An 11,761-nucleotide genomic window follows, 5' to 3' on the forward strand; every position below is an offset into this window, starting at 1 on the left:
ATGATTTCTGTGTCCATCTTTTTCGGTTGGTTTTAAAACAAAGCGGTTCTCTCTTGGAGACTCACCATCTGTGTGTAGCTGGGATAGAAGGTCTGCTCGTTCAGGGGGAACTTCTCCGGGCCGAGGGAGTGGTAGAGTTTGATCATGTGGGAAAACTGCGGGGAAAGAGATAGAGAGGGCCAGAGTTCCTCATTAGTCTTGAGTTAGGAGGTTGGCCTAGATGGTGTGGATATCTGAATTATGGTTCACTCCACAACCTCACAGTCATGAGTTCACACGTACATTTGGACCATCGTTGTGCATGAATATAAATCACACACACACGGATAGGGACATACACACACAGAAACAGACACACAAATGAACACAGCCGTTCAAACATTTTTCTCTCAATTAGAAACACACACACATACCGGTATATATCAAACGCACATTCTTTCTCTGTCACACACAAACATTCTTTCTCTGTCACACACACACACACACACACACACACACACAGACAGACACACACACACACACACACGTGACAAACAGAAACACATTCTTTCTCTGTCGCAATCTCACACACAGACCAACACACAAACATAAACTCCGACCAACACACACACACACACACACACACACACACACACACACAGGCACACACACACAAACACCGAACAAACACACACACACAGGCACACACACACACAGAAAAACGCTCACACAAACACCGAGCAACCCAGGCACTAACACACACACACCAAGATGAATGACTAAAGTCTGAGGGAGCCAGGACACTGATTCCCTCTGCTGTGGTTGGTTGGGGGGATGTGAGGGAGACAGGGCGGGTGCTTTGTCCAGGCCTCTGAGACGACAGCCTGTTTTGTCTCACTTGCTCAGAAGCTGATGGGAAGAAGTGATAGAGACCACAGTACCATCTTGGCACCCCGGTGCCGATCAACAACACACTGGCTGAGCATCCCTGACACACACACACACGCACACACACACACACACACACAGGTTGGTATGGCGATGAATCAGTGTCTTAGATGAGCCCTGAAGGGGGGAACGCCTGGGGACAGGAAGTCCGCGACAGGAAGTGACCGGGACACTCACCACCCAGGGTTTGCTGCAGAAGTTGTAGATGGACAGCAGGGAGTTGACGCTGGCCACGCCCCCGAACTGCAGGCCAATCACGAGGCTCCGGTAGTCCTCCCCCGGGGTCATGCTGTAGGCGTGCTGGCGAATCAGGACAAAGTCTGGCCTGAAGGACCTGCGGAGGTACGGAGGCAGACCCCCACAGACCACCGTAAGATCAGAGGATACCAGAGGAGCAGGAACACAAACACGTTTATGTTGGCGCGCGTTTGTTTTGATACGCTGCACACACACACACACACACACACACACACACACACACATCTGCATTCCTGAGATAAGGACACACGGCCGGGGAGACGGCAGACATCTGCAGTCCGACCCTGACGTCGGACGGTGAGATGAAGGATTTTGGAGAGGCTGGCTGACCCTCAGGGAGACATGTGCATAAAGCAGAGAACAGAGTCAACGTGTCAAGTGGAGTGTGTGTGTGCGTGTGTGTGTGTGTGTGTGTGTGTGTGTGTGTGTGTGTGTGTGTGTGTGTGTGTGTGTGTGTGTGTGTGTGTGTGTGTGTGTGTGTGTGTGTGTGTGTGTGTGTGTGTGTGTGTGGAGGATGGCTGGGTTCGGCAGCCATCCACACAAGACAGATGTGTGCAGGGGTGAGGGTGATTGAGAGACAGATGTGTGGAGGAGTGAGTGGCTGGTACCCGGAAGGTCGCTAGTTCGATCCCCGGCTCCTCATAGCTAGAGCGTCGAGGTGTTTCTGAGCGAGACGCCTCACCCTCACTGCTCCTGACGATCTGGCTGTCGCCTTGCGTGGTTGACACCGCTGTCGTTGTGTGAATGTGGGTATGCATGGGTGAATGTTAGGCAGTATTGTAATGTACTTTGAGGTGGCCACTGGTAAGAAAAGCGCGGTATAAATGCATTCCAGTTACCATTTCCATGGCAAGGGTGCTCATGGTGCCATGTGTGGTGTGTGGTGACGGTTGGTTTAACCTGTTGCACACTGATTACAATCACTCAAGGTGCAACAGTTGTGCAGGCTCACCCAGCCCCCGGCGTCCAATCAGACTCGGGCCAGGTGAGGCTGCTTCCACCAGCCATCATCCACACACACACACACACACACACACACACTCCACTTGACACGTTGACTCTGTTCTCTGCTTTATGCATGTGTCCTTGGATGCAGACACAGTCTCACCCACGTCAGCATGACCGTGTCGGAGTACCGGGTGTTACCGAGACGCTACGCCCAGTTTTACAAGCTGCGGTTCAACGGAACACAACAGAAGACGTGTCATTAGGTAAGAAAAACACGACTGATCCAAGAGAAATAAAAAGGCCCCACGGTGATATATAAATCACTGCTCTGCAGTCGTGTGGATTCACTGACGGACGTCTCCTTGTGTACACATGCGTCCACTTGGACGATGACAACTGTTGGCGACACAACTTGCTGCTCGCTACACAACTTGCAGCTCGCCGGTCGTCAAGGCGTTCCGCCGCGCAGCAGTCAACGGCACTCAGGGGCCCGCTCTGATACCATCTGTCAGGACATTAACACATCGGTGGCCCGGCCCCGAACACACAGGGAAGGACTGGGGTGTGCAGGGGCCAAACAAGAGGGCAGTGGTTGGGCTGGGGGGGGGGGAAGAAGAGGAGGAGGAAAGGGAAGAGGAGGATAGGGAGGAGGTAGAGGAGCAAGAAGGGGAAGAGGTGAAGGAAGGGGAATAGGAGGGGGAGGGGGAAAGGGAAGAGGAGGAAAGGGGAAGAGATGGAGGAGGAGGAGAAGGAGGAGGAAGAGGAGGAAAGGGAAGAGGAGGAGGAAGAGGAGGAAAGGGAGGAAAGGGAAGAGGAGAAGGAGGAGGAAGAGGAGGAAAGGGAGGAAAGGGAAGAGGAGGAGGAGGAAGAGGACAATGACAAGGAAGAGGAAGATGGGGGGGGGGGGGGGGGGGGCGGTCAGAAGAGACGTCATCTATTTGGCCCCGATTACGCAGCCCCCTCGTTACGATCCGTCCTGGACCCCGCTCGGAGCTCAGAGGGGCCCGGGCAACATCTGGCCCCCAAGATCGCATATTGGATCAATTTGGATCAATTTTGATCAGCTGAAAGACCGATTGTCGGTCGATTCTTCAAACTACGTTCCTGAAATCTCAACTGGTGAAGCTGCATTGAGCGAGGTTCACGTTGTAAGCGGTGTTGTGAGGTCGCGATGTCTCAAACAGCCCAAAGCCACTGGTTCTTAGAGGTGACTCCTCTCATACTGGTGTTCTGAACTGGTGGGTTGACAAGATGACGCAAACACACAATTTGTCTTTCTCTTGTAGACGGCACACGCACACACACACCTATGCAGAAACCCTCACACACACACACACACAGATACACACACACACACACACACACACACACACACACACACACACACACACACACACACACACACACACACACACACACACACACACACACAATAACAAAGTATTTCACTCTTTCACACACAAACACAAACACAATAACATTGAAAGCGTTTCACTGAAAAGTGTATCACTCTGACACACACACACACACACACTCCCCCACAGACAGACAGACAGACAGACAGACAGACAGACAGACAGACAGACAGACAGACAGACAAACAGGGAGCTGGCCCTGGCCCTAGCTGGTGGGTGCTTATGTAAGAGCAGGGCTCTCTGGGTGTGTGAGCAGGCAGCAGGCGAGCGAGGCGACAGAGAGACTACAGCTGTTGCTGGGGCAGCTGCCTTCAGCCACAATGGCAGAGCACCAAGTGGGCTCTGATATTGATATGGAGGAGGAGGAGGAGGAGGAGGAGGAGGGAGACGAGGAGGAGGAGGAGGAGGAGGAGGAAAGGAGGTAAGGGGAGAGGAGGAGGAAAGGGAAGAGGAAGAGGAGGAAAGGAGGTAAGGGAAGGGGAGGAGGAAGGGGAAGAGGAGGAGGAGGATGACGAAGAGAAGGAGGGGGAAGAGTAGGAGGAGGAGGAGTAGGAGTAAAGGGAGGAGGAAAGGAAAGAGGAAGGGGAGGAGCAGGAAATGGAAGAGGAGGAAGGGAAGAGGAGGAGGTGGAGGAGGAGGAGAAGGAGGGGTAGGAGGAGGAGAGGGAAGGGGAGGAGGAGGAAGAGGAAGAAGAGGAGGAAGAGGAAGAGGAGGAAGAGGAAGAAGAGGAGGAAGAGGAGGCCGTTCATCTTGAGGTTTCGACCTTGCCACGATGCGCCAAAACCTTTAGAGCTACAGATCAGAGCAGAGCCCGTGGATCAGTTTCATTCCCACTCTGCTACTGTTGTGTAAACGTTTCACGGCCGGCCGCCAGACACCGGCGGACCTCGCGCCCCCCGGCCCGGGTCACATGACCTGCAACCGCTCTACTCAAGTTTAACGACGGAGGGGCAGCGAGGACACCTGAGCCTCTGACTGTGAAACAAACCGACACAACGCCACTGCGTCTTAGTTACGTTCACATCTGCTCCCTACGGCCGTAAACAATCGCTTTACGTGACGAGAGGACGGGATGTTCACCGATACGGCGCCAACCGACCGGAGACGGGCCGCAGCGCCTCTTAGCATGTCCCAGACACACACCGCTTTGAACGCACCATCATCGAGGCGCTTTGCAGCAGAGTAACCAGATTGGGCAAGAGTTCCCTGCCCAATCTGGCAACCCTGGTTACAGTGCGCTTCGGCGCTACGGGAGCACCTCCTCAAACGTCCCACGCGCACACCGTCCCACGCGCACCACGCGCACACAAACGTCCCACGCGCACACTGGGCAGCAGCCGTTGTTGCCAGATTGGGCCAGATTTCCCGCCACATCTGGCCCCAAACTGGCAACACCACTCAGCAGCAGAGGACAACAAAATGAGGCGAGGACGCCGAGGACGCTAGCCCAACCGACCGCGGCTAACGGCGGCACTGACCTACAGACAAGCAGCCATTAGCCGCGGTCATGCTGCCCATTAGCGTTAGGCTAGGCCATGTGTGGAGCCCGGGATACGGCTCTGATGGTCCGGAACACCGCGGATGGGGGACACTTCCAGAGCTCCTCGTTGGAGCGGTCGGAGCTCCACATCTGACGTCCCGGAATGAGATGTTGGTAATTCGTTCATGATGCACCCTTTCACCGGTCATTAGCTACGGAGGGGGCGGCCTCAGCTATGAGGGACGGGAGGGGAGAATGGGTCACCGTTGGAGGGGGGAGGGGGGTTGGAGAGACAGATGTGTGGAGGGGTGAGGGAAGTTGACAGACGCGTGCATGGGTGAAGGTGGTAGAGAGACGGATGTGTGGATGGGTGAGGGTGAGTGAGAGACAGACGTGTGCATGGGTGGGACAGACGTGTGCATGGGTGAAGGTGGTAGAGAGACAGACGGGTGGAGGGGTGAGGGTGAGAAAGAGACGGATGTGCAAATGGTTGATGGAGGGTAAAAGGCAGATGGGTGGATGGGTGATGGCGACTGACAGATGTGTAGGTGGGTGAGGGTGAGGGAGAAACAGGTGGGTGAATGGGTGATGGTGACTGACAGATGTGTAGGTGGGTGAGGGTGAGGGAGAAACAGATGGGTGAATGGGTGATGGTGACTGACAGATGTGTAGGTGGGTGAGGGTGAGGGAGAAACAGATGGGTGAATGGGTGATGGTGACTGACAGATGTGTAGGTGGGTGAGGGTGAGGGAGAAACAGGTGGGTGAATGGGTGATGGTGACTGACAGATGTGTAGGTGGGTGAGGGTGAGGGAGAAACAGATGGGTGAATGGGTGATGGTGACTGACAGATGTGTAGGTTGGTGAGGGTGAGGGAGAAACAGATGGGTGAATGGGTGATGGTGACTGACAGATGTGTAGGTGGGTGAGGGTGAGGGAGAAACAGGTGGGTGAATGGGTGATGGTGACTGACAGATGTGTAGGTGGGTGAGGGTGAGGGAGAAACAGGTGGGTGAATGGGTGATGGTGACTGACAGATGTGTAGGTGGGTGAGGGTGAGGGAGAAACAGGTGGGTGAATGGGTGATGGTGACTGACAGATGTGTAGGTGGGTGAGGGTGAGGGAGAAACAGGTGGGTGAATGGGTGATGGTGACTGACAGATGTGTAGGTGGGTGAGGGTGAGGGAGAAACAGGTGGGTGAATGGGTGATGGTGACTGACAGATGTGTAGGTGGGTGAGGGTGAGGGAGAAACAGGTGGGTGAATGGGTGATGGTGACTGACAGATGTGTAGGTGGGTGAGGGTGAGGGAGAAACAGGTGGGTGAATGGGTGATGGTGACTGACAGATGTGTAGGTGGGTGAGGGTGAGGGAGAAACAGGTGGGTGAATGGGTGATGGTGACTGACAGATGTGTAGGTGGGTGAGGGTGAGGGAGAAACAGATGGGTGAATGGGTGATGGTGACTGACAGATGTGTAGGTGGGTGAGGGTGAGGGAGAAACAGATGGGTGAATGGGTGATGGTGACTGACAGATGTGTAGGTGGGTGAGGGTGAGGGAGAAACAGGTGGGTGAATGGGTGATGGTGACTGACAGATGTGTAGGTGGGTGAGGGTGAGGGAGAAACAGGTGGGTGAATGGGTGATGGTGACTGACAGATGTGTAGGTGGGTGAGGGTGAGGGAGAAACAGGTGGGTGAATGGGTGATGGCGACTGACAGATCTGTAGGTGGGTGAGGGTGAGGGAGAAACAGGTGGGTGAATGGTTGATGGTGACTGACAGATGTGTAGGTGGGTGAGGGTGAGGGAGAAACAGGTGGGTGAATGGGTGATGGCGACTGACAGATGTGTAGGTGGGTGAGGGTGAGGGAGAAACAGGTGGGTGAATGGGTGATGGTGACTGACAGATGTGTAGGTGGGTGAGGGTGAGGGAGAAACAGGTGGGTGAATGGGTGATGGTGACTGACAGATGTGTAGGTGGGTGAGGGTGAGGGAGAAACAGGTGGGTGAATGGGTGATGGTGACTGACAGATGTGTAGGTGGGTGAGGGTGAGGGAGAAACAGGTGGGTGAATGGGTGATGGTGACTGACAGATGTGTAGGTGGGTGAGGGTGAGGGAGAAACAGGTGGGTGAATGGGTGATGGTGACTGACAGATGTGTAGGTGGGTGAGGGTGAGGGAGAAACAGATGGGTGAATGGGTGATGGTGACTGACAGATGTGTAGGTGGGTGAGGGTGAGGGAGAAACAGATGGGTGAATGGGTGATGGTGACTGACAGATGTGTAGGTGGGTGAGGGTGAGGGAGAAACAGATGGGTGAATGGGTGATGGTGACTGACAGATGTGTAGGTGGGTGAGGGTGAGGGAGAAACAGGTGGGTGAATGGGTGATGGTGACTGACAGATGTGTAGGTGGGTGAGGGTGAGGGAGAAACAGGTGGGTGAATGGGTGATGGTGACTGACAGATGTGTAGGTGGGTGAGGGTGAGGGAGAAACAGATGGGTGAATGGGAGGTTGAAAGAGTTCTGGTTGTGCTCAGGGACACTCACACCCTTCCTCTCACCAGCCAATCAGCCAACCCGCTTCTCCCTCCTGAGCCACACGGCGCCCGCCTCACGACGACCTCGTCACCGGGGCACTGAACTCCGACTGGAAGCCAGCAGCCAGCAGCGCTGCTATCCTCCCTCCCCATCTGTCTGCCTCCCGGTCGATAAGGACAATAAGGGCCGTCCTCCGCCTGGGAATGCCACAGATATGAGCTAGTGCATACCGCCGAGCCGCCAGCGGGGCACACACAATGCCGCATTGTGCCTGGGTTGGCTCACCAGACAGGGGGAGAGAGAGGGAGAGGACGACTGGCCCGTGTCTCGGAACCATTTTCTCTCTCCCTCGTTCTTTCCCTTGCCCTCTTCTTCCCTTCGCTATACGTCTTGGCCTCCCCCCCCCCGCCAGCTGTGTCCTGAAGCGTGCGCTAAACGTCCGGGAATTTCGTGGAAAGCAGAAGGAACAAAAAAACATCCCGGAACCGAAGCGCGATAAACAAAAGAAATTCAGATGAATAGTAATTGCTTGGTGAATAATTCAGCCTCAGGGATGAGTGCTTATGCTTCTAGTTCTCCTGAGTTGGCGTCTCTGTTTCCACTGTTCTTCCTTTGCTGCTGCAAACGCTCCGGTTTGGGGATCCCTGGGGATCGACAGTCTCATCTTATCTGGACAGGACAGGGACGGACAGGACAGGACAGGGACAGACGGCCAGCCCCTGCAGTGCTCCATCAAGGGGCCTCCCACCGGGGCTCCGGGAGTCCCAGGCTGCAGGCCTCACACCCAGGGCGGTGCCCTCCTCTAGGCTGCCAAGAGGACCGCGGCCCCTGGCCTGCCTCCAGGCTCAGTCCCATCCACACACACGCGCGCGCACACCCAGCCATACACACGTGCACACACACCCACACCCACACCCACCCACCCACGCACACACACACGCACACACACACAGGCAGGCAGTCACACACAAACACACCCACACACAAACGCACGCACACGCAAACACCCACACACATGCACATACCCACAGGCACTCACACACACCCACACCCACACACACACACACCCACACCCACACCCACACACACACACACACACACACACACACACACACCCACACCCACACCCACACACACACACACTGAGAAGCAGGCATACTGAGGAACAGAACAGACCGAAATAACTGCAGCGTTTAGCCCGGCCGGGCTCATAGGAGCCAGAATGTAACGTAATTCAAAGTAAACATGGAAATTACAGCACGCACACACACACACACACGCGCGCACACACGCACACACACACACACACACACACACACACACAGTACAGGGTGTACCGGACACACCACAACCTAACAAGGAATTAGGGAACGTTTAGCAGCGAGGACACCGTTTCCTTGGAGACAAGTCTTAAAGCAACAGGTACTCAGAGGGAGTCTTGGTGTACTGAACCCAGTGTCGTCGTGTTCTGGTCACGCTGGGATAGTCTCCATAGACCAGCGCCCTTGGACCAGATCCGACCGGACCTGTCTGTCCGACCGATATGTCTGCCTGACCTACCTGTCTGTCTGTCGGACCGACCCATCTGCCTGACCTAGCTGTCTGTCAGACTAACCTGTCTGTCTGTCTGACCAACCTGTCTGTCTATCTAACCGACCAGTCGGTCTGACCTACCTGTCTGTCTGCATGCTTGCGTGCATGTGTGTGTGTGCGTGTGTGTGTGGACTGGGTGTAACCTCTATATATATATATATATTTATATATATATATCTACCAGCAGTTCACCAGACGCAGTACCAAATTAACAAAACAAGTTCAGAATCTGACAACGATCTGCTAATGTGATCTCCCTCCAGCGTTCACGGCTGGTCGCAGGTCTGAGAATGGTGGGATACATGGAGGCTGAGCAGAGCTGCAGTCAACCAGGACACCTTCTCTTCTCCTCTGCTAGACACATCTCTTTCACATGTTCTCATGTGCTGATAGCGCCCAAAACTCGAACAATACTGATCAACTGTCAGATACTCGATGAGTAAGCAAGTCGACCTACAATCATTCACCCTTGTCATCAGGTCCACTGACTTACACTCTGACACTTTCAGGGAGATAAAAAGCTAAGTTTATATATTTAGTGATAACAACTCCCTTAAAAGTCGGCTAAGAAACGGGAGTCAGGACACAGATTTGGTTCGCCGAAAGGTTGTGGGGTCAAACCCCAACGTCGACCCTGTCTAACCTGAGCTGCCCCTGAGTAAGGAAGCTAAGGGAGGATCGGCCTCAATCTTCACCTTAGCGACACGTAGCAACAGAAACAAACCCGTTGAGTGCACGTCGCTTTGCGTCTGCGAAAAGGCAGTAAATACTCAAATGACGAAACAGAAATATTTACTGTTGCGATCCAGCTCTTCGACAGAGCCGGAGATTACATTGAGTGCCACTTAAAATCTAACAGCCCTACTTACAATCTCAGAGCCTTGCTTACAATCTCACAGCCCTATGTACAATCTCAGAGCCTTGCTTACAATCTCACAGCCCTACTGACAATCTCAGAGCCCTCCTTACAATGGCCACTTACAATCAGCGGCATATGAACAAAGCTCCTGCTGATCTGGTTGGATCAGAGCTACTGACTTTCACATGAAGTTCATGAGAAGGGAACTCTGGTGATCGCTCCTCAATCAGAGGGCTCTTATGAACCAGGAGAGGAGGAGGGGTCTGGACTGGGGGTGGGCCTGGGGTGAGGGAGCAGAGTTGGATTGACTCGATGGTTAATTGTGCTTGGCTGATGTAACGACCCCCCCCCCCCCCCCCCTTTTGAGTCCTGTTTTACATTAGACAGATGGTTGCCGGGGCCCGGGTCTGAGATAGCATGAGAGAGAGAGAGAACGAGGAGAGCCAGGAGAGCAATAGAGAACGAGAAAAGCAAGACAGAGACAGAGAGAGCGAGAGAGAGAGAGAGAGAGAGAGAGAGAGAGAGAGAGAGAGAGGGAGAGGGAGAGGGAGAGAGAGAGCGAGAGAGAGAGAGAGAGAGAGAGAGAGAGAGAGAGAGAGAGAGAGAGAGAGAGAGAGGGAGAGGGAGAGGGAGAGAGAGAGAGAGAGCGAGAGTGAGAGAGAGAGAGAGAGAGAGAGCTTCTGGACCGCTGGTCCAGTCCTGGCCGGCGGCGTGGCTCGTGTCCACGTGTTTCTCGGCTGACCTCCCGTGCGCTGCCGCTGAGCTCGTCATGCCTCTATAACGGGGGTCCTGCCGTGTGTTCGATCCCCCGGGGGGCGCGATGCCCAGCCGCGACCCGAGAGCACCACCTCTGGTTGGGCGGGAAACAGCCTCAGGTTAACATAGTTGACAGAGGGGGCCATGTTAACTGGCCCCCTCTCTTAACGTTGTTTAGCGCCATGCTCCGATAGCCCAGCACCATGCTAGGGTGACTCGGCACCACGGTAACCTAGCAACCTGCTGTGGCAACCCTAGCATCCGCCTTACGAGGTCCATCACACCACCGAGGGGTATAATGTCCGGCCTACGGGATTAAATATAACAATACTTCTTTATACATTTTTGGGGGAAATCCTTGATAAATTTGTCGACAGCAGATCTTGAGAGCCTTGCTGAAGCGCAGCTGGCCAGTCGCTTCTAGAATTTTCCATGACTGGCAAGTCAAGACGAGGGTATCGAACAAAATCATACGAAAATAAAAATACATGTGATCATACAATGTCCTCCTATAGGCTCAGTAGAAGGCCTTTGATCCTGCTTTGTGTGGCGCTGGCTTTACGTCTGCACGTATGTAGGTGTAAAACCCAAATAAACAGAGAGACAAACACAGAGCACATCTCTCGCCAGAACCACAAATAACCGCTTTGCGTCGGAGTGAAAGCACAAGATGGCGAAAACTCCTAATCCAATCACGGCGGTGCTGGGTTTCCCAGCAGACACCTCCGTGGGACGCAGTCATCCAACAGTGGATCCGACAACAACAACACGCCCAGGAGCCAATCCCTCACAGCCGGCCTGTGTTTTATGGTGGCAGCGCTACGCAGGAGTAATCAGACCATCTGCGTCCAATTTGGCCTCTCTCTCTCTCTCTCCGTCTGAGCGGCAAACATCGCCCAGAAGAAACACACGGCCCACACAATAATCTCAGTGTTAGCGTTCAAAACAGGTTGCAGTGTAATCTGTGTCTCGTTACTGGCCTGCCCCC

At 54.2% G+C, this 11,761-nt stretch overlaps 1 protein-coding gene across 1 annotated transcript in view; it reads right to left on the reverse strand.

The window, feature by feature from the left end:
• Nucleotides 1-11,761, reverse strand: part of syn3 (synapsin III) — a gene marked incomplete at both ends in the record, with an annotated part of 61,279 nt that overhangs the window by 46,039 nt on the left and 3,479 nt on the right. The window contains 2 exon segments of the mRNA XM_079735630.1: nt 66-155; nt 1,105-1,261. Of these exon segments, the coding sequence (XP_079591756.1) occupies nt 66-155; nt 1,105-1,261 (247 nt within the window).

This window comes from Pollachius pollachius (assembly GCF_949987615.1).
Source record: "Pollachius pollachius genome assembly, chromosome: 4".
Taxonomy (NCBI): domain Eukaryota; kingdom Metazoa; phylum Chordata; class Actinopteri; order Gadiformes; family Gadidae; genus Pollachius; species Pollachius pollachius.